The sequence below is a fragment of the Brienomyrus brachyistius genome, chromosome 22 (genome assembly GCF_023856365.1).
Source record: "Brienomyrus brachyistius isolate T26 chromosome 22, BBRACH_0.4, whole genome shotgun sequence".
NCBI lineage: Eukaryota > Metazoa > Chordata > Actinopteri > Osteoglossiformes > Mormyridae > Brienomyrus > Brienomyrus brachyistius.
In genome coordinates this window covers 5,297,381-5,325,320 of record NC_064554.1, presented here as the reverse complement: position 1 = coordinate 5,325,320, position 27,940 = coordinate 5,297,381, and the positions used below count along the sequence as shown (strand labels likewise).

Here is a 27,940-nt window from a genome sequence, read left to right as displayed (position 1 = left end):
CAACCGGCGTTCAGACATCAGCCTGGCAACGCCGCCGATCCTCCAGCCTAACCTGGCTCCGAGACTGTCAAAGGCTTTTACCGTCAGACCGTTTCCTTTCAAGCACGGCCAGGGAAGGCTGCCCAGCATCTTACATAACTCCCTCTCTAATTGCGTTTAAAAATGTTGCAAAAATATCAAACTTACAATTTTATACTTAATACATAGTTTAAGTGGTATGAATTTGGTGTGGTATTCAGCAGATGCTAAATAAAAGAAATTAAGGAACCTTACTTGGGAATTAGGCCAGAAAATTGGTGCGAATGCATTTTAAATGCAATTCAATTTCCCAGTTTCCAAAGCACCCGGGAGGTACAGTACATCAGCGGATAGTTACTGATATGTGCGTTACGTTTTGATAAGCATAATGAGGATCCTGCAGAGTTACCGATAATCGGACCCGGCCGGTCACGTGGCCGCGGCCCCGTCAAAATGACGATGACGTCAGAGGCGCGCTAGAAAGCACCTCGCGGTCGCAAAAACATGTCATTCTGTTCCTTTCAGGGGGGAGAGGTCTTTAAAGACCACTTCAAATCGGGTAAGTCGTGGCTTAACAGTGTGTTAATTTGCTGTTCTGCGGGTCAGCGGTAGCGGTGTTTTGGAAATTTTGTCAGATGGTAAACGAGGCACAAGGTGTGTTTCATGTTTGAAACGGTTTACTTCGAAAGTACAGTATACGGACAGGCGCTTATTGTTTGTTTATCATTCCAGTAATTGCTCTTGAAATATTTCATAACTTTGTAACATTAAAATAAAGCACGCCTGACTTTAGAAATTTATTCGAATTGCACTTATCGCAAGAAATCCGAAAGTGTATATTTCACTAGGGGGCCTGTAAAACTGGTTGGGTACCAAAGCAGGTTAGCTTTTGAGTAACCCGGCCGTTTTGAGCTCCACCCGAGCACCGACCGGCAAGAAAATACCAGAAACTTGTGTCACTGGTATTTATGTATCTATATGGGGCACTCCTTCCTTGCTGGCTTGGGAGTGCTGGCTAGACGCAGACAGTAAGCCCGTTTTTCGTTTAATAACCTTTAAAACATTTTTTAAAAGTATGTGCAGGCTGGGTAACTTGGAACGCATGTAAGTACAAGGAATGGGTGCTAAGTGTCAGCTATTTTTAAACCGCCTGCTCTACCCCACAGGCATCTACGTGTGCGCGAAGTGCGGCCACCAACTTTTCTCCAGCGTGTCCAAGTTTGCACACTCCACTCCGTGGCCGGCCTTCACGGAGCCCATCCAGGAGGACAGTGTCACCAAACAGCTGGAGAGTCGCGGAGCCTACAAGGTTCAAACGCCATCTTCTGGACCGATAACAAGTGGGGGGGGGAGGGGGGGAGTGTTAAGTCTCCCTGTGCTGCTGCAGCACTAGGGAAATGAGTTAAATGTATGTTGGAGACTAGTGAGTGTGTCCTGCAATGGACTGCCGCCCCTCTTGGGTTGTTTCCTGCCTTGCACCCGTAGCCTCGGGATAGGCTCCGGACCCCCCGAGAGCATGAATAGAGCAAGCGGTTACAGAAAATGGATGGATGGATTAATGGAGATTTTCCATACGTTGCCTTGGGGACTAAGGACTCCGTCAAAGCTATTTCAAATCAATTCCCAAAAAACGGCATTCTGCTAGTTATCTCAGGCAGATTATCGTTTTTTTATTTATTAATTTTTTTTTTATATCAGTACGCTAACCTTTAGTAATGGGATCCGACACAGACGGGGTCGCCTTTCCGTTAACGGCTAGCGGCTCTGCTTCTAGGTGCGCTGCGGGAAGTGCCGGAATGGCCTGGGACACGAGTTCCTGAACGACGGGCCCAAGAAGGGGACCTCACGCTTCTGAATATTCAGCCAGTCGCTTAAGTTCGTTCCTGAAGGTGCGGGCTTTTGCGGTGAAGGTGCACGGGTTTCTTTGGGGGGCAGGGGCTGCAGATGATCAGACATCAGCTGCCATTGTGTGTGAAATTTCATGTTGAAATGGGTGGTTACGTCCTTAACTGCCCGTCGGATTAGTAGATTGGTATCTTGGCATTAACTGTCTCCTTACCGTTGTTGTCTCCCTTTCCCATAGAAGTGCGTGACGGGCAATAAAGCGACCGGCTTCTGGGAGCCTTCGGGATCCGCTGTTTCTTCCGCCGAGGTTATGAAGTGTGTTGGAACAAACCCCAAGGGGCATCCAGGACACGGATGTACGACCGGCTACACTGGGAGTCTGAAGCTGGGGACTTTTAGTGCTGAAACGTGGATGGTGTGGTGGGGTTATGCTTTTAAACCATGCTCTGCTTACCTGGGAGTGATTATTAACATGAAGAACCCCTTGTTTTATATACGCAGAAACGTGGTAGAACTTTGCAGTAAATATTTGTATTGTATCCAGTAGGTGTCGCTGTTGTCATTTTTAGCCGCATCACTGACACACTAAACACCGCGATCACGCTTACAAGGTTTGTCAAATTACACTGCCAGCTCACTTAACTTAATCAGTTAATTAACTTCACAATATATCGATGACTCAAACGAGTTGTGCTAGTAGTCAAGTTCAGTAGCGTAAATATATCGGTATATTGGAGTGTGACGGAAAATGTGCTGAATTGAGGAAAGGTTTGGAATAGTGAGGTCACACACTTGGAGGGATATGAAGCTACAGTTTTGCATCAACCTAAACATAACGATTTTTTCTGGTGTCTTAAGACTTTTACACAGTAATGTATATGCCAGTAGACCAGATATGGGGACTCGAGTTTGCAACTGGAGTCGCTTTTAAATTGACTTCCGACTGGACTTGCAAATCGTTATTTTTTTAATCGGACTTGATTCCGACTCATTGATAACGACTCGTGAACAATAAGAGTCTTACTTATGGTAAACGGGCCCATCAACAAAGTACTTCACACAAACCACTACATGATTTCACCATGTTAACAGCTGGAACAAGGTGCTGGGGCAGGTGTCTACTAACCCATCACAAGTGTAGTCCTGATATGAAGAATTGGTAGATGTCTAAGTGCTGTGAGGTACTGCTAGGCTGATCCCAAAGGGAAATCGCACAACATGGCCGTTTCAAAGCCACCATGTGGCCTCATTGTTCCTCTACTTCAAAAAGGCCCCGGCAGCTACGCTAAAAGGCCCAGAGTGAAAATGCGCGCCGACTGTCTGCACACCGTCGCATCAAAGCCGACTGCAGTGCATCAAAGAGGCAGGTTAGTCTGATTTAGGATGTGGCCGCGGTCTGATGAGCAGCAACGATAACATCAAAGGGAAACAGCCGAGGCAAACAAATAGAGACGGAGCTGTCAGTGTGATCTTGCTTCAGGTGGGAGGTTTTCTAAGGGAAAATTGCCTCAAATGTCATCTGGCATCACAGCCCAATGCCCCTAAAATTGTGTTTATTTAGCAGGCATATAATATTTTAGGCAGTAGGATCAGCCAGTCACAGGAGTAATCGGAGTTAAGGGTCTTGCTGAGGGTCCGGACAGTGACATCACTCTGCTTCCCTAATCCGCTGTATCATGTGGCGCATCCTAACATTTATAACTCGCGGTATTTCACTCTGGTTCTCGCCGGAGGCGTGTTGAGATGCAGCTGGGTGTCATCACAATGACCCCCTTTGCTGTGGCTCCCGCGGGAGGCCCTGGGTCTGCGGTGTGGAGGCTGTTAAAAAAACCCCAGAAGGGGGTGTTTTGGGGGGTAGTGAGCTTCACCTCTCCCATCAGGGGCGTTGACAGCTGCTGGTCAGACTCATGTGGGCCCTGTGTGCAGTGTGGTACTGGCTGCCCCTCAGTGGGGGTGACCCGACCCCCCCCCAGGACCAGGGGTAACTTCCTCATTGCATTCGGCAGCAGGTCCAGGATGTCATGAGGATGTCATTAGGCAAAGAGCACAGCCCGCCAATCAGGAACCAAATGCAGTTACACAATTAGTGTAATCCAATAAGCTCACGGCGTAGCTTTTAATGGCTACACGCTATAGTTCTGGTCACAGCAGAAACCACTTTGCTGGATGCTAACGGTGTCAGTTCTGGCCCGACTGAGGCACATCAGTGGGTTTGTAAACAGAGTCTTTCCCTGTGGTTCTCTGGCATTTCGGGTTTCAGCCCCTTCGAATCTGGAGGAACGTGACGAGAGTAGAGTCCCGTTTGAAGCTGTGTATCTCTGTGTATTCTCATCCCCGCTTTGAAAGCATCCCAGCGACGTCCCACCAGCACGGCCGTCACCCATCTCGGTCACAAGAGCTCCCTGCTGGTCCTCCGGCTCTTTAATCTGCATTTCTGGCCTGGGAGCATTTTCCCTGCATCTAGTCAGTGTGATTTATCTGAAATTAAAGTGCTCTGAGCGCAATCACAAGGTTGGCTGAAAATGGCGGAGGAGCAGATGAGGAGTCTGCAGTAGCAGCTGGGACGGATTATCCGCAGCTGGGCGTTCGCCAGGGCGCAGCATCACATGCACCGTGTGGCCGTTTCGTTCCTGAACACAAGAACCTCTGTCCCCCTTCTATGAAATCCACATTTTCGGGGTTTTTGTGGGCAGATTAACATAAAAAAGGCTGGCTCCCAGAACATGTGGGACCCCTGGGGGTAAAATGTGTGGTCTTATTAGTGCAAATTGTCCTTCGGCTGAAACGCACCCTCTGGCCCAGAAGTGAGGCTCCTATCGTTCCATATTCTTTGCTTCCAGAACATTCTGACCAGTTTGTCATGCTTCTCTGAAAGGGCTGGTCATCTACCCAGCTTTCAGTATGAAAGCAAAACTGTCCTTTCAGGAAATTTCCCGCGTAAATGCTAGCGCACAAAACAAGCGTAACGCTGGACCTTTGGAGATGACAGAGCATGCCGGACTATGTGATGTAATTACAGAACGGTAGAATAGTGATTTCAACAAAACATGCCTGTAGCAAGAACTGATGTCCCCCCCCCTCCACAGTGTCACCCTGGGATGGTGAGGATTCATTGTTCCTGCAGTTCATTCCTTTCAGACTCAGGTATTCTTTCCTGTAAATATTACAGTCTGTCACGCTACAGATCTTCCTCATGACACAACTCAGCCCTCCTTGGACCATTTGACTGATTAGTGGATTAATTATCTTTGTGCTGTTTGAACCTCTGATTATAGCACCACATAAGCATTGAGCAACTTTACCCTTCATGTTAAAAATAGCAAGTAATTCATCATAAAGAGTCACGTGTTTACAGGTTGTATATTTCTGGCCAGTTTCAGATCAGGGAGTCATGGGCTGAGCAAGCAAGTCAGAGCCTGGCAGAGTCACAGCCTGGCAGAGTCACAGCCTGGCAGAGTCACAGCCTTTGGGCAGGAGCTGGCATAGCAAATCCACCAGATAATCCTTTTCAGAGACAGAAATTATCCAGTTGGACAAATTACTCTCCACTTCACGCTTTCCCGGTCGCAGTACTCTACCCATAATTCCTCAGAACTGTCCTGCTAAGCTAATGCTCTTGGTTAGTGGAAGCCAGCAGATCTGTGCCACATGTGGGCCGTCCTGACAGGAAGCCGGAGACCCTGCTGTTGACGAGTGGGGGGCGTGGGCCTGAACGGGATCCAGATGGGGGTCGGGGGTCGCCATGGTAGCCAGGGTGAACTGTGAGTTTCCGGGGCAGATCTACCCCGCAGTGGGGCATCCAGCTAATCAGATGGGCCTTCAGGGGCATCTACTGTGTCAAGATGCCCCCTTCCTGCACATGCATACACACACTGCCCCCTAGGAAACAAGACAGGATCACAGAAGGGCAACAGTCTGATTCTGGGACGGGAATCAACTCTTAATGAATTACATGAATTATAATTGTTATTATTATTAGTAGTAGTAGGAGTTGTAGTTGTAGTAGTACAGTAGTATTAATTTAGGTTATATAGGGTGAGTGGTAGGTGCCCACAGAGCTGTACTGCATTTGGTTTGCTGGGAAGCAACTTCAGGAAAAATCCTCATTAGGGATAGAGTATTCCTCTGTCAGGATTTTGGGATGCTTCCATGCCTTTTCGGGAATATTTTAAACAAATTTTCAGCGAGCTGCAAAGACTAAGAAACCCGAAAAGGATTAAATATATAAATGGAAATAGCATTCGAAAGTCATTTATTCAGAGAGTGATGTGGTTTTCTTTGACGTCATGGTCGGGCAATGAATGAGAGACAGCGAGCTTCTACTGGGGGCATGCCGCTGGGTTTTTGTGGGGTACACACACACACGCATACACACACGCACACACACACAGGTTTGTAATAAATCTTTGTAGGGACTCTCAATCCATTTCGATGGGGAAAACTCTAATTCCAACATGACGACCCTAAACCCCCCCCCCGAGCCCTAACCCTAACCTTAACCATAAGTAACCAAACAAAAAACAAGACCTTTTTTTGCTTTTTTGATTGCTTTCACAGACCTGAAAAATGGTCCCCACATTGTCAAAATAACAGGTTTGTACTACATTATGGGGGATATTTGGTCCCCACAAAGTAATGTAAACCTAATACACACTCAACTTCCAAAAACTGATGGCAATGCAGCTACTTGCCCACCAATCCCAGAATGCACTTCTGGCCCTGGGAGCATGTCCTGGGCGAGCTGCTCTCAGCCCTCCTTCCTCCTCTGTCCTCTCACACACGGCTGCACATTTCGGCTGTGAGCAGACGGTGGATGCAGCCAGCAGACGGCAAAGCCGGGGACACGGGAAAAGGACGTTTCACTGTGCCCAGGGAAAGACTGCTAAACTTAGCATGTACAGTATCTCAGCTGGTGGATGGATTGCATGAGTCCATTAGCCTAGCCATGTGCGGTCTCTACAAAACGGAGAAATATTCAAAAACCAAGCTGGCAGAGTGCTCTGGGTGTCTGTAATGGACCCATGCCCTAACCCTAAGCATAATGCTATCCCCACTGCTAACCTTAATGCTGACCCTTACTCCAAAGCTAACCATAACACTAACCTTTACGCCAATGCTAACCCTATTGCTAATGGCAAGCATAATGCTGTCCCTAACACTAACCGCAATGCTAACCATAACACCAACCTTAACGCTAATGCTAACCCCAGTGCTAACCCTAATCCTATCACCAACACTCCTACTTCCCATAATAGTAATCAGATTTTCACAGCAGTGGTCTCTGGGGTTTAATATCCATTCCTGTACAAGGACAGCTAGGAACATACTCTAGGAGTTTCCAGAGTTCCTGCCGCGTGGAGTTGGAGGGAGTGAGTCAGAGTGGGAGCTCCGGACACATGTGGCTTCAAATCCCACTGTTGGCAGAGTGATGTCACCTAGAGCCAGTGAACAGAACCTTTAACCCCCAATTACTTCAGGGACTGACTGAGTTTACTGTCTCAGAAATGTATGTCGCTTTGGGTAAAGGCGCCTGATGAATAAATTAAATTAAAAACAACTTTACTTCTCTGGAATCTGCTTTGATCCAGCTGGTCAACACAGCTGTCTGTCTTAGCCTCAAACTTCCTTCTGTCACATCTCATCACACCTGAGATGCTGCTCATACCACCCTCCGTAGGACAGGGGACACCCCCGTCATGGCAGACGCAGGTGCTGGGTGGGGGGCGTTGTTATTTTGCACCCACCTACTCTGGTTTGGCCCTTATGAAAAAGCCTGACGGTTAAACTGGAGATGAGTTGCCTTCAGCTTTTCAGTATGTGCACGATGCTGACCATCAAAGTGTTTCAAAGGCTATTTCTGCACACTGACACGATCGTTGACATCTGCATTACGCTCTGTAAGGACACACTGACCCGGACGCATGGCGCTTGCAGAAACACCATCTCAGGTAACACGCGGGAAGTTCGCGCTCGGATGTAAACAGATCGGCGGTTTTGTACTGATCTGTCATTCCGCCGCGTGCCCCTGCTGTCTACTGGCGCGAGCCACGCTACAAACAGGCTCTGGTAAAGTTTATTAAATTATGAGGCTATTTGTGGACGCTTTTAATCCCCCAAAAATGTTGTTAGCCCCCCAATAAATGCGCATTTATCGCATTGAGCCATGAATAGCTTTTTATATTATATATGTTTGCCATCAGTAAAAACTCAGCCCCTCTGTCCATTCGATCATCTCTATCTATACCCCCTGAACAACACGATGGTGTTTCAGTGCTAAAGTGATCCCAGTGCGAGGGAAAAATAATCCAAAAATGCTGCTTTTGCACTGAAACACTTACAACATGGCCTATATATCAATTATACAGTACAATGAAATAAACACACCAGATTTGAGACAGATTAAATAGTTTGACTTTATTCTGAAACACGGATTTAGTGATAGACCACCCTTTTCCCAGTATATAATTACCTCCTCGCCGTTTGAAGGGCACCGTAGCGGCAAAACTCTTTGATGCAAAAGCGCCTACTTTGCTATAGAAGCCAGTCACCTGATATACTGTACTGACGGAGATCATTGTGAGAGACAATGTGGGTGTGGAAATTTGACCTAATATTAAATCTACTCCACACATATATGTCTAATAGTTATCGCAGATGCAACATCATAATTGAGCATGTTAATTAATATACGCTGTTGTTTGGCGCCCTCTAATGGTTCTGTATACCGTTTTAGTAGCGTTTAAGAGAAGTTGCGCTTACATATAACTCAATTAAATCAATTAATACATTTGTAATTACTTTAGTCGATATTTTAATGTAAAAAGCTTGTATTTTGCTTAATCGGAAAAGTTTTTAGTCTTTAACGATGACTGCTAATTAGTTGAAATTCCAGTTATACGGAAAATTTGACGTTTTGCTCCTATTGACAGATTGAGTTCTACAGAACTGAGGACGGGCAGTGATTTTCAACCACTACGCCGCGGCACATTAGTGTGCCGTGAGAGATTGTAAGGTGGACCCTGGGCAAATAATCCAATTTCACTTAATTGGTCCAATTTTTTTTTTTTGAAAATTAATTATTAGCTGCAAATAATATGCCATTGTCGAGTGTCTGTGCTGTAATAGTGATGTATTCTAAACGAACAAAGCTATTTCAACATTACTCCCATTTTCCACGACATATCTGAGTGAGCTGAGCTTTTCAACCCTGACTCATATAAAAACTAAAAACAGAGAGAGACTGAGAGCTGTTGAGAACAGCTTCGTGTGTGTGTGCCTGTCTTCAATTCCTGCCAGGATATCAGCTTTGTGTTCACCCAAACAGGCTCAGGTTTCACACTGAGTGAGTACAAATAAATTGATAGACTATTTTCTCATTACTAGGCTACAGAGTATCATTTTGTAACATTTTTGGTTGGGGGTGTGCCGTGGGATTATTTTCAGTGTAAAAAAATGTGCCGTGGCTCAAAAAAGGTTGAAATACACTGGATTAGGGTATGAGCGACAGGGAGATGTCCTTAGCAATACTGTGGGAGTTCCGTTTGTGTTCAGGGGTTCGGGGCTGATTTGGTCCTTGCCAATATTAAAATCAGACCTACGTCCGCGTGGAGAACCTACTTCTAGAATTTATAACTTCGATTGTTTATATTAACATTTTATGTATCAGACATAACATTTTATATAAAAAAACAGAAAGTGCAAAATATCTAAGCTTATCATATGCATCTAATCGCATGTGATGGTATTAAAAATCTTCAGGTCATTTTTAAATAAATAAAACCGGCATCAGTGATCAGACAGAAATGCACGCTCTCCTTCAGTCCTTCCCCTAGAATCACTCCCACTGTCTTAGGTGTGATCATTATCACGTTTAAGTCCGAACAGTTTTGTTTTAATCATCTGTAACTCTGCACTTTAATAGGAACCCTGGTCAAAATGTAAGAGACTTTCCATCTTAAGTGAAGTAAGTGAATTTCCATCTTAAACCTGGGAAGAGGTAGATGCCACGATAAACCCATCAGTACTAAAAATTCACGGCTGCAAAAACAACGGTAGCAATTATTTGTAATTGTCATGGCAATTCTTTGATCGACTGCAATAAAACAACAGGCAAACTTAATTGAAATTCTTCACTCTGCAGAGAAGAATGTCACACAACAAATAAGATGTATGCACTTGGCTCTTCGAGGGTATTTCATGTGCTTACTGGCCTAAGTGTTTCCTCTGTTCTGACGTCTACAAGAACGTTTGACGTAAGTTTCTCGCCTTGCAGAAAGTAATGGAAATTTCCATAAAATAATAAAGTAACTGTTGAAACACATTGTATTGTAACAGATAGGTATTATTAGAATATTAGTGTATATCAAAACTAAGGACTACTACTAGTAATTGATGTTAATTTCTAATTTTAAGTTAACACATATTTCGGAAAAAAGTTGTTCAGGCGAACCGGGATGAGAAAACGTCCCGGCTTATATTGTGTAGATGAAGTATAAGACGCAGGTGTACGGTTTTAACGGGGCGGGGCCGAACGGGGAGGAGGCGGTGATGCACGGAAGTGGGTTATAGGCTATATGTGTCATTCATAAAGCCGTCAACGTGAGGACGAGCCCCACACGGCGAGCGCCGCTGACTCGGGTCCGGACCCACGAGACGGGGAACTGGAGCGTAAAGCGGCGCTGTCAGCGGCCCCCAAATACATATTCATACAAATATTGGACCGGAGACTGGGAAACGTTGGCTGTCAACACCGCTGGCAAGTGCAAAGGGGAATTAGTTTGGGAAAAGGAGCGGCATTGACTAAGGCATTGAATTAGGAGAAACATGCGTGTCGCGGCGCTGGAGCGCTGGAGGCAGCGGGGACGCGCTTCCCACCGCTCCGCACACAGGGCGCACAGCCTGGCGTCGACGCTCCGGATGTCGCTTTATCTCTGCTAACGCCTTCGGACCGAAACCCAGCGTGTCTTGGGACTGGACCGATGCAGCATGATCCCCGCGTTCAGCTTTTTGCTCACTGATCAGGATCGCGACTCATGGGATGCGACACATGGAGATCTAAGGTCAACTTTGGACCGCTGAAAACTCAGTCCAAGCTGCCGGCTTTCTTTACGATGGTGCTTATTTTCACCTATTTATTTTACTCTTTGACTGGATACAGCTATTACCTGTCAAGCCCCGCGTATGACCCCGAATCAGCAACCGGCGGCGTTGAATACGGCGCGCCGGGCACCTCCCTGAGCGGGGTCGTGGCTCCGGTGCGCTTCCCTCCGCATCCGATGAGTCGCCGGAACAGGACTCAGGGGCCATGGTCCAACGAACTGTCCCCCGGCCGTCAGACGCGGGGCGACATCTCCATCCTCAGTAACGGCGGGATAAAGAGGTTTCCCCAGGCGATCATAATCGGCGTGAAGAAAGGCGGTACCCGAGCCCTGCTCGAGTTTCTCCGGATTCACCCCGATGTCAGAGCCGTGGGATCGGAGCCACATTTCTTCGACCGCTTCTATGATAAGGGACTGGAGTGGTACAGGTAGGGCTTTACGCACGTGCCAAACTCGGTTTAGATTATTTTGCAGCTATCTGGTTTCTTAATTAGTCTATGCCCTTCAATGGCCATTTACGTTTTCCCAAAACGATACCTTTACTTTGAATAGTTTGGTCGTTGGAATCATGGGACACCTTTGATCATGAAAAGTCTGGATGGAAACTTTCTAAATTGTCATAATGATGAATTTGTAAAAATAGGGTTAACGTTTTGTCATGTTGCCTCATCATAATAACGTAGGTCTGTTTGCAATTTAGGGTGAAAACGCAGCCTGTCACCATAGCAATTCGCGTGGCCTTTTCCAGAGGGCACCTTACGTCTTATTCATATAGTTAAAGTAACCAAGCAGCCTGTTATTTGCTGAAGTTCCTATGTTGTTTACACTTTTATAAAAAAAAATCCCGCGAGGTTGAAATTCAGAGTCTGTAATTAAGGAAACACGTCAAAGCAACCATAAAAATGTACCTTACGGAGGCAAATATTTTTTCAGGATGATAGCGTTGAATTAAAAAGCTCAGAATTACTGTCATACAAACGCAGAATTCACAGCACAGAGACACAGGATGTGGTTTAAATCCCTATCAGCCTCAGCAGGTAAATGATCATCTCTCTGATTCCAGGTAATTCATTTACATGTATTTCCCATTTGACAAATTCAGCTGATCCAACAATTCATTCCCCTTCACCATACAATTGCAGTCAATTCACACTTTGTTCATTTTCATTTTATTAATGTTTTATAGTGCAGCACATTCACCTAAAGGTTGTGGCCATCCTTATACCGCATGCCATTTAACCAGGGTAAGTGATGACTCTGCACATTCCCAGAATCCCCTGCTCCGTGCAACACAATCAGCAACATGCATTTGATTGACAGAAACGCGCTGGTATCTGTTTATGGAACAAATGGGGGGGGGGGGGGGGATGCCTTTTACTCCTCAGTCACCACGTTCCTTCAGTGGAGAAAAGACTGAAATCATCCCACAGGTAACAGTGAGACTTACTGGTCTAATAACAAATAACAAGTGAAAAGCTCATGGTCAAGCTTTCGGCGAAGGTCTGGGGTGTAACTGTCCTTTGAGGTGCAGCCCCAGGGGTGTCACCAGGGGTGTCTGTGGTTGTATCTCTGGGACCCAACCATACCGTTTTGGAAGCAGTCATGCTGGTAGTCTACAGAGCTGAGACACTCACACGGACTCAGGACTTCAGTGAGGGGCAGACTGCCGTCCCTGTTGAGCGGCGATACTGAGGACAGGATTGATTTGAAGGCTGTTTGAGTCTGTCTGTGGAAACACTGCCCTTGGCCCCTGCCAGCATCATGTCCTGCTTGGCAGGAGCCGCTGCTCAGAGGTGTCACAGAAAACAGAAAACACCTCCGACGAAGGAGCGAAACGGGTGGCAGGTGTTAGAGGTGACACACCTCTGTGGGAGGCAGGTGACCCAGGTGAGCCTGAGAGCTGCCTGTGCTCCTCCGAGCCAGCTGCCATGTCCCTCGGAGGGTGGCTTGATTGTGCACAGATGACGAGAAAATCCGCAGGAGCCCTTCAGCTTGGGAAGAGAGAGAGGGAGGGAGAGAGAGAGGGAGGGAGAGAGAGAGAGAGAGAGAGAGACCGCAATCATCATCAGAATTCACAACAGTAATTTTATCTTTTTATCTTCTTTTTTTCTCTTTAGTACCATCCAATTTAAAACATGACAACACATGGAAGCATTTTTGCTGCTGATAATTTTAGTCTGTCTCTCTCTCTGTGTCTCTGTCTCTATCTTTGTCTCTCTCCCTCTATCTTTCTCTCTGTCTCCATCTGTCTATCTGTATCTCTCCGACTCTCTCCTTCTCTCTCTCTCCCTCTGTCTCCGTCTCCCTCCCTCTCTATCCCTCTCCCTCCCTGTCGATCTGTCTCTCCCTCTCTCCCCCTCAGTTTCTGTCCCTCTCCCTCTCTGTCTTTCTTTCTGTCTGATTCCGTCTCTCTCTCTGTCTCTCTCTGTCTGTCTCTCTCTCTCTGTCTCTTGGCTCCTGGCTGCTGTCAGGTTATCGTATGGAAATTCCTGTGCCTTCCAGGGCTCATCGCTTGGTGCAGAATCTCCATAAATTACTTACACTTACAGGCAGCAAAATCCCCCCCCCCCCCCACCAGTTCCGGCCAGGTCTCACCTCCCTGATCATCATCAAGCAGCTGTTCATACAGGCAGGGTGCTTGTATTTATAAAGGGGCTCTTAAACTTTAAAAAGTACATTCAAATTTATCTGAGCCAATATTGAGGGTTGTGAGAGTGGGTTTCACATATTTTTTGACACTTGCTAGCTGGTCTATAGCGAGCGAGCGATCAAAGAGACACACAGGAACACCTGCTGGGTCTCAGGTTAATCGCGGGGTGTTCCTGAGAAAACAACTAAAGGAATTCAGGAACTGACAGAGCTTGGAGAAGTTGAGGGAGCTGGACGGAGCAGGTGTGGATGTTTGTGTTTGAGGGCTTCTGCACCAGGGAGACACTTTTAATCAAAGATCCCAAAACATTTCCTATCACGACTGCTGGGGAGATGTTTGTACCTGCCTGGACTCGTTCAGGTGAGAGACGGCGATTTATATAAACGTTCCATCGCGCCCCTGTAGATTTGGAGAGTCAGCGGTCGGATCGGATGGAGCCACAGTGTGTGTCAGAGTGACCTCCGTGTCACTCTCAGTCCCAGCTGCTTCAGGTCATACAGCCACACGTTTCTGAGAAAAATCTTTTGTTAAGCTGCTGTGTTATAAAGACCCCGGAAGCTCATCTCAAGAGTATCGGGGGTGGGGTGGGGTGACACACAGCATCCACATCTGATTCCACTCACTGGGGCTGTGGGAGAGGGTGGCTCGGTCAGGCTCACAGGGGGCACTTTGTCATTATAACCCCACCCCCTCCTAGGAGCTGACTGGGGGGTCAGTCAGTGCAGAGCCGGGGAGAGCCCAGCTCGTAGAGCTGGGATGGGGGCGAAAGAAGGGTGACCCAGGGCAGGGGTGGCAGCAGCGGGACCCAGGACAGGTATCATGGAGGCCTCGCTCAGCATGACCCCTCAGAAGGGGCTCCCCTCCATTTTGCACGATCCTTGAACGCCTTCGCTCGTTTTGTTGCTTAATTGCGTAGGGGTGGACAGCAGGAGATTAGCGTGAGCAGAGGATGTCCTGCTTACAGTCACGCTTCTGCTGAACATATGGGCCCCACTGTCACCACATGAAAGACATTCAGCAGAAAACCAACAACGCTCACAGAGACCAGTGTCGGAAAGAGGGCCGGCTTCTGGAGAAGTCTCTCACGACCGACCCGGGGAAACTATGCATGTGATTGGCTGGTAAAAATGATGAAAAGACTTGTGTTAGCTTGTTGGCATGCTGGCCTGTGTTAAACTGTGATGGCCTGTATTAGCCTGTGTTGTCGCCTGTTGGCCTGTGTTGGCTTGTATTAACCTGTGTTGGTTTGAATTAGCATTTGTCGGCCTGTGTTAGCTTGTGTCAGCCTGTGTCAGCCTGTGTTAGCTTGTGTCAGCCTGTGTTAGCTTGTGACAGCCTGTGTTAGCTTGTGTCAGCCTGTGTTAGCTTGTGTTGGCTTTGAATAGGGATGCTGGTCTGGGAGTCAGTGGCTGCAGTCTTCCTGTAGGCTGAACTCTCTGTCTGACGTGTCACTGGAGGTAAGGTGAGTTAAAGGTAAAAAGGTTTTGATCCTGGTACCGGAACCCCCCCCCTCCCCATTCCACTGTTATCTGGCTGCCAGAAGGTGACCAATGACCCCCCAGACTGACCTACATCCCATTGGTTAGCAGAGGCAAAGCATGTGTCCCTGACATGAGACGCCATTAGGGACTGGGTGAGCGTGAATCTCCCCCCCCCCCCCCACCAATTTCAGAGGGGTTGTTTTAATGTGGCCGGGAGCAACCACAAGAAGTGGTAGGGTTAGGAAGGGGATCTCCAGGGACTCCTGTCACACTTCTGTGTTTTAATGGTGTGGGGAGCTGAGTGGTGTGTGACTCGACGTCATTTGGGCCATGGTCTGGCTTGGGTTGATGAGCTCATGAAATCTGACAAGCTTTTAAGGGTGGTTTAGCTGTAACGACCCAGTTAGGGAGAGTCAAGGCCCTGAGGGTGACAGGACAGCGAGTCGAGCCTCGCTCATGACGCGGGACAGTGCTCCCTACAGCTCTCGATCTCTCTGGCTGCGATGGGGCGGCTCACATAAAAGGTGGTTGGGATCTACTGGATCTGTTGGAGCTGTGCACAAGCACTTGTGATCTGATAAATCCTGGGATTTTTCCAGGTATGTGATCTGTTAGCTGTGATGTTTCCCAAGGGATCCACTGCTGGGGGGTGTGTGGATATGTTGACTTCAGAGTAAGTAGCACCAGTTCCCTCCCCCCCAGTAGATACCAGTGACACACAAAGGAAAATCCCTCCTCTCTTATACCAGTAAGACTCATGCGTGATCATATATATTTCAAAGGCTAAGAAAAGGAAATTCCTATGATCAAAACGCGCCCTGGTTTTGCACAAAGTGACTGGGAGGTAGGATCCATCAGCATGGATCTCACACATCTCCCCCGCAAACGTGACTCTTACGAGTCATCAGCCTGCCACACATTAGTGGTCCCCGTAGGTGTCACTCCTGTGCCCCATTGGTGACCCTGCTTTGAGAGCAGACAGGCTGAGGAGGACACACGTGTCACTGGGAGCAGGCGCTCTCTGCGTCACCCTGACAGCCCCCCGGTTACTGATGACAAATGAATGTAGTGAGAAAGCAGGAGAGAAAAACAAAAAGAGGCGTAGGTGGCGTGCGTGGAGAGGGAAGACGCTGCCCCCAGGAGTGTAAACCACCTCTCTCCCGATTTAATCAATGGGGAGGAGGGAGGCCTCACAAAGGAAGGCAAACTTCCATACTTGCCGGGTGCAGCGGTGCCTGTGGGCCATCACGGGCTTTCCCGGCCATAAATCCCATCCATCCTGCCGATGGAGATGAGAGGATCGGAAGTGCCGGAACAGTGCCGTTGTATGGCTTTCCTCATCCTCTCACCTGCAGGGATTAACCTGTGTTACTCCGAGGAGAGTGTAAAGTACTCACTCCTAGGAGTGACATAAGGTGCTCACTGGACCATTAGTGTGTAACTGGATAGCTGGTAAACAGACCTGTAAGTCAGGCTCATATCAAGACTCGCGTCTCAGCACTGACCTGTCAGTGCAGATTGGCGCTTAGGGGTCATGTGGTAAGAATGACCCGGAAATGCTTGATAAGATCTGGCTCTAATGGCAGTTTATAGGATCAGACAGCTGGACGGTATGATGCCCCCCAGGTGTGATGTCCATGAGACTTGCTGTCGAGCCCCATGTCAATTACACAGCACACACATATGAGGCTGGAGCCAACACCGTGTGATCATGTGATTCTTGCTCCCCAGATCCTGCAGGCTGACATCTGCAGGTGCTCTGGCTTCACGTGTCCGTACGCAAACTCACACTGACGGCAGTCAGGTGCCGGGAATCTCAGCTCGGCTCTTAAAGGGGCAGCGACGCCGGCTTCACTGGAACTTCAAGTGATTCGAAGCTTTTCGAGTTTCCCTGTCGTACTTCTGTCGCCGCCTTTGAACTTCAGAGGCACTTTTTAACCGCCGTGCATCAAAGCACCCGCCCCCACCCCCGACTTTCAAAACTATTATTCTTATGTCCCTGAAAAAAAGATTTCATTGAAGGTTAGTCCTAGAGCACTTCTGAAGATCAGAGTTATGGAGGTCTTTTGTACCCCATGAGTCCGTGTTTGTCTGTTTCGTACAAGGTTGACGGCGTTAAAGTTTATCTTCACGGTCTGCGTGGCATGCTGATTCATGCGGGCGAAGATCCTACTGCGGCCTTGAGCACGCCACACACAAAGTACTCCAGTTGGTTTGTATGGCTAGTGTGTCAATACACGACACATTATTGTAAGGCATATGGTCCTAAAATACTTTGGTCTCTTATTTAGTAGGATGTCTTTATACCAGTATATAAATGTTTTAGTCAGTATACTGTTAGTCCTTCAATCATAGTAACAGACATTAGGCGTCTTTGTGTAACAATAACAGTTAGTGTCTCTTTCATGCGACGCAAGATGGTCAGTATAATTTTCTAAAAAGGTCAGACCTTTATTGTACTTCCACAATGACCCCTTCCTGTTTGTCCACAGCTCAATGTTCCCCCTGCTGCTGTCTCCCATTGATGACTGTGCCAAGGAGACTGGCATTCTCCGACAGGCTGGTTAATATAAAGAGTTAGTGGTAATGCCATTTGGTCTCTGGGAGGCCCCACAGCATCCCGATTCCTCTCTTGTCATTGATACCAGATGTTGGTGCATCCTGTGCTGCTGGTAAATCCCCCCACGCCACCAATAGGTGGGACCGGGCTCAGCTTAGGGTGTGTGTGTGTGTGTGTGTGTGTGGGGGGGGGGGGGTGCGGATCGGCACAGGAACTGCTGGCAATGCTGTGTTGGTGTGGATTTAGTGGTGACTGTTCAACACACCGGTCTGCTGTCCCTCGGGGTGTGAGGGCGGCCTGGAGAAGCGCATCACAGAACAGGACAGTTTCTCTGATGTTGCCTTTGATGGTTTGTGGGAATTCCAGCTCCCCATAACAGCTTCCTCAGCTAAGCAGGCTGAAGCAAACTCCATTCATAAAGTAATCATAAAGTAATCATAAACCAAGGAGCCCATGTACACATCACTTACGACAATGCTCATCCTTTTCTGTTCTTTCTCTGTCCCAGTAAGTTTACAAATGTGCCAAAATGAGGGAACAGTCCCCCCAATGAGGTGTTTCTGAGTACAAAACCCAAACTGTGTAATATTTGTTAGCTGGATATTGGGTATGAAAACAGACCATTAAAATCACTTCTGGAGTAAGGGAAGCACAGAAGAGGACATTGAGAGTACAGTGTAATGAGGGGGCCTGACGGGCTTCTCTTTGGACGGCTCTGTGGGCCAGAGACAGGGGCCTCATTGTCAGCTTGTCCTGGTTCCGCTGCCGTCTGCGAGCTGGGCCGGGCCTTTCAGCTCCCATTCTCGAGCTTTTGTGTCGGGTGGACTATTCAGCGATTATAGGCCAGCATAATCCAAAATGGCGACAGCAGTGTCGACGTGTGTCAGTGGGTCCCAGTTCATTATCTTACACGCTGAAGAGACGGCTTTGTCCAGCAGGGCTGGGGTGGGCTGGGGGGGGGCACATTAAGTGCGGTAAAAGGCGGGGTGAATATCAAGAGCTTCGACAGAGGTCAACACTCGGTGATGACAGAAATGTACCAATGTGCGATGCTGCTTCCTGATGTGAAGCTTCTGGAAGTACAGCAATGGCGGGGGAGGGGGGGGGTGGTCTGATTACCAGCTGGTTTTGTGTGTCCGAGTGTCTAGAGTACAGATCAGTGTGCCACATCTTTGTCTCCATTCACTATTGAGCGGCTGGACAGGGCCATTTGATACAGTGAGAACATGGAGGTTGCTGACTGCTATGGGCCTTCTGTCATTTATCCCCCTCATAACCCCCCCCCCCCAGAAAATGGGGTGAATCAACAAGACTGTGGCCCCAACTAGTTCCAGAGTGCTGTGTTTCCTGCCCCTGTTTGCTCCGGAGTTGCTGTCGTTTCCTGTGTTACTACATCAGCAGCAGTAACATGACCCCATTGAAAGGACTTCATACACTGAGTCACAATCATAAGACTTCTAAAGGGGGAGATAGTGTGGCAGACGAGGCCGACCTTGATGTAAATCAGCGGCCTGGTGCTGCGTCCCAGCAGGAGGCCTCACCGGCCGAGCCGTCCCCTGGGGCCACGTGCGTGACCAGAATCAGGCCTCCGCAAAGACCAAACAGGTGTATGGGATCCTCGCTGCCCATCAGTGCTGGCTTTCGATGAAACATGGCCCTAAGGGAGAGAGGAGAGGGTTTTATAAGAACAGAGAGCAGGGGAACAATGGAACAAGAGAATGGTGGAATAAGGGAATAAGGGAGCAAAAGTATAGGGAACCAAGGGAACACGGAACATGTACAAGTGAATGGGAACAAGGGGATAGGGGACCAAGGGAACAGGAGAACAAGGTAACAAGGGGAAAAGGAACAAAGGAATAAGGGAATGGGAACAAGTGAATGGGAAAAAGAGAATGGGAACAGGGGAACATAGGGGCAAGAGAATAGGGGAAAAGGGGAACAGGGGCAAGAGAATAAGGGAACAGGGGAACATAGGAGCAAGAGAATAGGGAAAAAGGGGAACATAGAAGCAAGAGAATAGGGGAACAGGGGAACATAGGAGCAAGAGAATAGGGCAAAAGGGGAACATAGGAACAAGAGAATAAGGGAACAGGGGAACATAGGAGCAAGAGAATAGGGGAACAGGGGAACATAGGAACAAGAGAATAGGGGAACAGGGGAACATAGGAGCAAGAGAATAGGGAAAAAGGGGAACATAGGAACAAAAGAATAAGGGAACAGGGGAACATAGGAGCAAGAGAATAGGGAAAAAGGGGAACATAGGAGCAAGAGAATAGGGGAACAGGGGAACACAGGAGCAAGAGAATAGGGGAACAGGGGAACATAGGAACAAGAGAATAAGGGAACAGGGGAACATAGGAGCAAGAGAATAAGGGAACAGGGGAACATAGGAGCAAGAGAATAGGGGAAAAGGGGAACATAGGGACAAGAGAATAGGGAAAAAGGGGAACATAGGAACAAGAGAATATGGGAACAGGGGAACATAGGAGCAAGAGAATAGGGAAAAAGGGGAACATAGGAACAAGAGAATATGGGAACAGGGGAACATAGGAGCAAGAGAATAGGGGAACAGGGGAACATAGGAACAAGAGAATAAGGGAACAGGGGAACATAGGAGCAAGAGAATAAGGGAACAGGGGAACATAGGAGCAAGAGAATAGGGGAAAAGGGGAACATAGGAACAAGAGACTATGGGAACAGGGGAACATAGGAGCAAGAGAATAGGGGAACAGGGGAACATAGGAACAAGAGAATATGGGAACAGGGGAACATAGGAGCAAGAGAATAGGGGAACAGGGGAACATAGGAACAAGAGAACAAGGGAACAGGGGAACATAGGAGCAAGAGAATAAGGGAACAGGGGAACATAGGAGCAAGAGAATAGGGGAAAAGGGGAACATAGGAACAAGAGAATATGGGAACAGGGGAACATAGGAGCAAGAGAATAAGGGAACAGGGGAACATAGGAGCAAGAGAATAGGGGAAAAGGGGAACATAGGAACAAGAGAATATGGGAACAGGGGAACATAGGAGCAAGAGAATAGGGGAACAGGGGAACATAGGAGCAAGAGAATAGGGGAACCGGGGAACATAGGAGCAAGAGAATAGGGGAACAGGGGAACATAGGGGCAAGAGAATAGGGAAAAAGGGGAACATAGGAGCAAGAGAATAGGGGAACCGGGGGATATAGGGTTCCGGGGTCACTTAGCAATTTCCTTGCTTTTGAAAAAGTTTTTATCCATTAAAATAACGTCAGATTGATCATAAATACATCGTTAATGTTGAAAATGACTGTCGTGGCTGGAAACGGCTGTTTCTGATGGAATATCTACATAGGCGTACAGTGGCCCATTGTCAGCAACAATTAGTTCTATCTTCCAACGGAATGTTATGTTTGCTAATGCAAGTTTATCACTTTAAATGGTAAATTGATCATTAGAAAATCCTTTTGCAATTATGTCAGCATAGATTAAATTTGTTGTGCTGATTGAAGAAGCAATAAAACTGACCTTCTTTGGACTAGTTGAGTATCTGGAGCTTCAGCAATTTGGGTTCGATTACAACCTCAAAATGGTCAGAAACAGAGAACTTTCTTCTGAAACGTGACAGTCAGGAATGCTTCAGGAACCATGAGATGAAATCTCGTCAGATTACAAACAAGGCAGTAACTGCTGTAAGTGGAGGACTCCTTGATGAAAGCAAAGTTTGAAAAATATTTATTTATTCCTATTTATTTAGCTGTATTTCCTATTCACGTAGTGTATGTGCTAATCCTGCCCTGGATGGGGCTGTTCTAAGTTTGCACTCCTGCCACCTAGCAAGTCCCCCAGAACCTGGTGGAAAACTCCGGAAACAGATACTGTTTCTCTTTCGGTCACTGATCCCCCATGCACGCTTATGCCATCATGATCAGTTCTCACACGAGTAAATGTTTCACAGGCCTGCTAGCGTAACGTCGGGGTCTGTATTACGGCCCCAGTAAACTCAGGTGTGACATCACAGAACTTCGGTCTCTATTTCTTGTTGCTTATCTGTTATTTTGCTCGTGTGTAATTGTTAAAGCACATCACGTGTGTCACTCTAATGGTTAATTACCTTGTGGGTTTTGCTCAGTCTTGAAAAGGCTTTGTAATTCACAGTGAACCGCTTGTTCTCTACTAGTCTGTGGAGGAACCGTGTCCGTTGGCCTGGCTTACAGGAAGCCTCTGACTGGGCTCTTTATGGTCTGAGTGGCTCTGCTGAATGGACATGGAGTCAGATGCGTTACTTTAATTGGTCTGGCTCTTTTGTGAAAATAAAACAGCAGTAAAAATATCCGTCTGACTTTGAATTAATTAAGTACTGAATTGGGTCATCTGCGCAATTTAGCTATTTTAAGAGCCTACACGACCAATGCACTGGCACATGTTTTCCTTCAAATTAAAACAATCAAGAACGTCAACATAATTCACGGTCGTGATTTAATCAGCAGCGATCAAATCGAATTAATTAAGAGCTCAATTGGATGAAAAACCAGTCAACAGAGTGGAGGCAGATTCAGCCCCCAGTAACATGAGCACTGGGAAAATGACACAAAATAACATAAAAGTGTGAGTCTGACAGTGTCAGCTGTCACACAGTGTTGATGTCATTTCCTGTGTGTCTGTGTGATTATTTAATATCCACTGTCTGCAGCCCTTTTAGACCCTGAGTCCACCTGGGCTTCAGCTCAGGACCCGGTAGGTCATTTGATCTGAGCTAATGTGCTGTGCCCCCCCGCCCCCCCAGGAGCCTGATGCCCCGCACCCTGGACGGCCAGATCACCATGGAGAAGACACCCAGCTACTTTGTGACACGCGAGGCCCCCCAGCGCGTCTTTGCCCTGAGCGGCCAGACCAAACTCATCGCGGTGGTGCGCGACCCTGTCACCCGCGCCGTCTCAGACTACACGCAGACCAAGTCGAAAAATCCGGCTCTGCCCCCGTTCCAGGACCTTGCTTTCCGGAATGGCAGCCGCGGCCCGGTGGACACGTCCTGGAGTGCCGTACGCATCGGCATCTACGCCAAGCACCTGGAGAACTGGCTTCGCTTCTTCCCGCCCTCCAGCATCCTGTTTGTGAGCGGCGAGCGGCTGGTGCTGGACCCGGCCGGTGAGGTGGGTCGCGTGCAGGACTTTCTGGGGCTGCGTCGCATTGTGGGAAACAAGCACTTTTACTTCAACCAAACCAAGGGCTTCCCCTGCCTTAAGAAACCCGAGGGCAGCAGTCGGCCGCGCTGCCTGGGCAAATCTAAGGGCCGCCCTCACCCTGCCATCCCACAGGGGGCGCTGCAGCGCCTTAGAGACTTCTACAGGCCCTTCAACCTTAAGTTTTACCAGATGAGTGGCCAAGACTTTGGCTGGGACTGAAATATGCTGCAGTGGAATGTCACTTGGTCAAAGGTGCTATCGAACTGTGGACTGTCTTTCCACTTCCTTCTTCTCAGCGTCACAAGATGTTGCTGTAGCCCCAGAACCTGCTAGAATATAATAGCTCCTCAAAAGAACATCATTAGACACGTCCAGGAAATTATAACTACAAACTGACAGTTATCTAGAATTGCTCATCAGAACAGAGCACAGCTATGGTCAGGATGGGGGGCAAAGGGGGACTCACACACTGTCCTGGAGGTCACATATTCTCCCAAACCACATGCCTTTTGACACAGTTCAAAGACACCAAAGAAAACTGGTATTACCTTCTGTTCTTCCCGATGACACGCTGCGGTGTCTCTTACGATTCACTCTGAATCGGGGTCACTGACATGTCGATCCGGTGACCAGCCAGACTCGGTCGGTATGCCTGTGTGTGTGTGTGTCTGTGTCATTTAATTTATTTGAGAGTTTGGCCCACAACACCATCAACAGCACAGACACACAGGTGGGACAACAAGCAATAAAGAGTTTATTTTTAGCTGTGGATTCCAGCTTTCACACATCAATACATTTATCACTGTCCCAGACAATACAGCTATTTCTGCGTCACAGAGACAGGCGCAGGCTGTCGAGTTAGGCCACAGTTTACCCTTCAGTCTGAGTAAAAGAGGAGTCCGTCATGTGGCCCAGGCTTCTGTGATGGAGCTCACTGACAACCTGCCACGTTTCACCTCACAGTATCCAATGCAATAGGTTTGTTAGTGAGATACCTTTACAGACATCCTGCGATTTCGCTGGTGGGTGCTGAATCACTGCTGCCTAAGGGAGGAAGGGCGCCCAGGTATAACCTCACCACACAGTGCTTGTGAGGATGTGAAATGTAAAAAAATCAATCCACAATAACATTTCTGACATTTTTTCTACAAAGAATACTGTTAAGTATGTGCCTGTAGAGTTTAAATCCACTAAACTGTAAATAAACCAAAGTTATTTGTGAGTAAGACTCGTCTGGTACTCTTACCTGGTCCCACACTGTGATCCCATATTTATTACGTCTTTATAAATAGATTTAAATGCTGTGTCTGGTTGAAGGCTGTCCACTCTATGACACTGCACTCACAAGCTCTCACTGGATGGGAGACTGCTACCTTGACCACTGCATCCTCTTTTGACCAATGTGGGGTACTGCGTTATTTAGTTAAGGGAGAGGTTTGCGTGGTTCCGACCGGTGTTGGCTGGGAATGGTTAATCTCTCCATCCCAAGCGTTTCTGTCACTACTCTCCATCGGCACGAATCTTCAGACGCACAAGCCAAACGCAAAAGGAAGGGGGTGGGCGGTTCATTTTATAGGGATTTTCCTTGGTTGTTTTTCTTCGAGTTGATTCCCTTTTAGATGAAGTGGGTCTTTGAGGGCCTCTCAGCAAGGTCTGCCTTTGTGCGTGAGGACAAGAGCCTTGCAAACTGAGTGGGGACGTCCATTTACGCGAGAGGGCCCCATTCAGCCTGGCCCTATTGGAATGCAGAGGGGCATGCAGGGGGTGGGGGGGGGGGCAGCCCTGAGAGCTCCTCCCAGACTGGCCCCTCTCCCCCGCTCCTGGAGGGGCTCCATCTGCCCCCAGGTCCCATCCCCGTAAGGTCGCCCCCCCCCCCAATTGCTGTCTGTAATGCATGGAGGAGTCGCCTGGAGCATATCGGTATTCATGGCAGCCAGGGCTGGGGGGGCACGGGGTACACGCTGGGCTGTCTGTCTGCCATGCATGCTTTGGCAGGCTCTGGAGTGGCATTGGGGGGGGGGGGGGCATGCTTTGCCAGGGCTGGGGGGGGTACTTTGAAAGAAACCGAGAAGAAAAAGCTGCATGACAGTGACAGATACATACCAAAAGGGGGCGCTCTGTGGACCTTAAGAGGGAAACCTCAGAAGCTGACACCACCCATTCCCCCCACCCCAAACCATGTGACCCCATGTAAACTGGTTTATCGTGTTTACCACACAGGGACCAAGCACATGGTTTTATTGCACTTTGAAGGGGGGGGGGTAAGATCTTGTGTGTCCCTATGCAGGGGGAAACACTTGGAAGATTGTCACCTGGGTGTCGCCACGGTGACAGAACGGAGGTCCTGCACAGGAGGTGGCACATGCCACGGCCGTCCGAAGATACGCCTGCAGCGACAAACTGCAGTGCGCAGTGAGGGAGCCATTCACCAAGGGAGCGGCGTCTCTGATCGGGGCCCTGGGCCCGGACACGCCCTCAAGTGTCGCTGCAGTGTGGCCATGGGCCCAGCTCTCATCTACTTGAAAGAGGCAGGAGATGTTTTTAATTAAAGGTCCTTAACGCCACCACTAGCAAGTTTCCGGTAACAGAGGAAATGTGTTCAAATTTAATAACAATAAATTTTGTTTGAGCGATGCAAGTCGGGAGAGGAAGCGATCACTGTAAAGCACTTTCACCAAGGATACAGGGCAGTAAAAAAATGCAGCATATTCATTTATTATCCTGCGTTAGTGTGAACATTTCAGGACGTCTCACCAGCTCACTGGCAGGAGAGAGACAGGGGTGTGAGACAGCGTTACAAAAAGGGGCCGAACTGGCGATTCCAGAAGCAGCTTTAGAAATCAGCAAAAGCCGTAATAAAGGCTGTAAGACAGAGGACCCTTAACACGGGAACTATGTTTAAAAAATCCATTGCAGCATGTGACCCCAACACAAGTCTCTGTGCCCCGTTCTGGTGAGACGGCTGTGCTCACTGGATATTCCCCATCCAGATGACACACGTGGGGAAGGTAAGTTTCAGGCTGCTGATAAATCAAACATCGTGACCTCCGACCCCGGAGAGGCAGGGAAATCTGAGTCCCGGGGGCCGTGTGTTACAGGAGATGAGTGTGGGGATGGCCAGGGGGCACATGGTTAAGGGGCCATGAGGAGACCGCTAGCTGAACCTGGAACAGATGTTCCATGCCACTGTAGGAATGCGGTCACGTCAGGGACAGTCACGCAAGGAACATGCTTAGGTAAGAACAACGAGGGAGCAGATCGTTTACTGTATCGAGAATCACAGAGACATTCATCGCAGTGACTCACATGTAAATTCACAAAATAACACAGTGCAAAGACGTGCGATTCATGAGTAGCCGTCAGTTAGAGCAGGAGGGTGTCCCAAGCTGTCCCCCGCCCTGCGTTTTCTGAGTCAGACTGCAGCCTCCCTATGACCCGATACTGGATAAGTGGTTATGGAAATGGATGGATGTTTTTTGTTAATGGGTTTCTGCTCTCTTTTGACATACATTAGCCTGTAAAGATTAAAGTTTAAAATGGTCTAGTGGTTATACAGTTCTTGGCTGGCCTGGTTACTTGTTCCTGGCTCTCGTTCACAAGAGAATTTCAATCCTGGCACATGCTGAACCCACACTATACTGGTGGATGTCCAGCCATGTAAATGAATAAATGTGTAGGTGTCACCTCAATCCAAAACTTCGTCAATTAACGCTAGAAAAACTCGCCTTGGAATTACTGGGTCCCTACTGCCCTCTGCTGGGGAAAAAGTAAAACTATTTTTTCACCCAACAGGGAACTATCAAGATAGGTCAGGTCAGGTTTCACCGGTTGCACTGACATGCACTGGTACAGCGCGCTATCACATCCACAATCAAGATAAGGACATTACCAAACCATGAATAAATTTTACAGCTTAATTTATATAAAGGCTTCACAAGGGTGTATATATACCCGAGGTAATTTTTAACGTATACCTTCTTAAAGTGAGACAGTTCAGTGGCTTATATTAATGGATCCCTGATAATGTTTTGTTCATAACACAGACGTAAATTATGGGTGGATGGGGGTTGTAATACCCCCCAATACTCAAAACTAGCCAATACAACCCCCTGCACGCCCATAAATGGGTGGAGGCTTCAACCCCAAAATATCATCGTTCTTTCACGGACGGCCGACACTGAAAGTCATCTGCAGCACGTCCTCAATGCCAGCCTCGATCTCATCATGCTCCTGGACACTCCCCACGCCTCGGGGGGTCCCCGTGAGGATCAGGTCCCCTTCCTCCAGGGTGATAATGTCGCTGATGTAGCTGACAAGAAACGGAATGGAGAATATCATGTGCGACGTGTGGCCGTCCTGTCGCAGCTGGTTATTCACCTTTAGCCATATCCTGACGTTGCCTGGATCTGGGATTTTCTCTTTGGGTATGAACTCGCTGACGGGGCAGGACGTGTTGAAGGCTTTGGCCAAAGTCCAGGGGAGACCTTTGGACTTGCAGTGCTCTTGGACGTCTCTCGCAGTCATGTCTAAGCACAAAGCGTACCCAGCCACATGGTCCATCGCGGCCGACCGGGAGATGGCCGTGCCCCCTTTGCCAATAACTACCGCGAGCTCGACTTCATGGTGCAGGTCGCGGCAGTAAGACGGCACCAGGATAAGGGAGCCCTCTTTCACGTACGCCGTGGGGGGCTTCAGGAAGAGGACGGGCTCGGTTGGAACCGCATTCTTCAGCTCTTTTGCATGGTCAGCGTAATTCCTCCCCACGCAGATAATTTTTCTTCCCCACTCCCAAAACCGCGATATATTTCTTGGGGCTGTCATTCTCCAAAACTATCGACTTGCCTGAGAAACGGGACACCTGTATGCGCCCTCTTCCGGGAATGACCTTCGAACGGCCATCCCACTACGGAATCTGGGAGGCGACAAACAGTGCCATTTTCCAAAACGCGTTTCATTTTTTCAGATGACAAAATATTCATTGTCGAAGGAAAATCGTACTAGAAGCAACATTGTACTAAATCATAGATATCAATAGCCATTCAGCTTAATTTGCTCCATGCTTGCCGACATTTCGAACTGGTGCCCGGGTTGGCTGGTGTCTTTCAGGAATGACGCTGGTGT

At 48.1% G+C, this 27,940-nt stretch overlaps 3 protein-coding genes across 3 annotated transcripts; 2 read left to right on the top strand and 1 right to left on the bottom strand.

Annotated features, from left to right (window-relative positions):
• The first annotated feature begins 446 nt into the window (after positions 1–446).
• LOC125718225 (methionine-R-sulfoxide reductase B1-A-like) lies at positions 447–2,386 on the top strand. Its single transcript, XM_048991895.1, has 4 exons — positions 447–577; positions 1,185–1,327; positions 1,793–1,907; positions 2,102–2,386. The coding sequence occupies exons 1-4, from the start codon at positions 523–525 to the stop codon at positions 2,119–2,121; spliced, it is 333 nt and encodes a 110-aa protein (XP_048847852.1). The 5' UTR covers positions 447–522; the 3' UTR covers positions 2,122–2,386.
• An 8,080-nt stretch (positions 2,387–10,466) lies between these two features.
• On the top strand, positions 10,467–24,045 carry LOC125718218 (heparan sulfate glucosamine 3-O-sulfotransferase 6-like). Its single transcript, XM_048991884.1, has 2 exons — positions 10,467–11,389; positions 22,420–24,045. The coding sequence occupies exons 1-2, from the start codon at positions 10,896–10,898 to the stop codon at positions 23,036–23,038; spliced, it is 1,113 nt and encodes a 370-aa protein (XP_048847841.1). The 5' UTR covers positions 10,467–10,895; the 3' UTR covers positions 23,039–24,045.
• A 2,011-nt stretch (positions 24,046–26,056) lies between these two features.
• Positions 26,057–27,886, bottom strand: fahd1 (fumarylacetoacetate hydrolase domain containing 1). Its single transcript, XM_048991892.1, has one exon. It carries the CDS (start codon positions 27,638–27,640, stop codon positions 26,981–26,983), a length of 660 nt encoding a protein of 219 aa, XP_048847849.1. The 5' UTR covers positions 27,641–27,886; the 3' UTR covers positions 26,057–26,980.
• Between the last annotated feature and the right edge of the window lie 54 nt (positions 27,887–27,940).

Bases quoted from the DNA above. Each gene is read 5' to 3' on its own strand.
- LOC125718218 (XM_048991884.1), top strand. From the start codon at position 10,896: ATGGGATGCGACACATGGAGATCTAAGGTCAACTTTGGACCGCTGAAA. The intron at 11,390-22,419 runs GTAGGGCTTTAC...CCGCCCCCCCAG, and splicing joins AAGGGACTGGAGTGGTACAG to GAGCCTGATGCCCCGCACCC.
- fahd1 (XM_048991892.1), bottom strand. From the start codon at position 27,640: ATGACAGCCCCAAGAAATATATCGCGGTTTTGGGAGTGGGGAAGAAAA.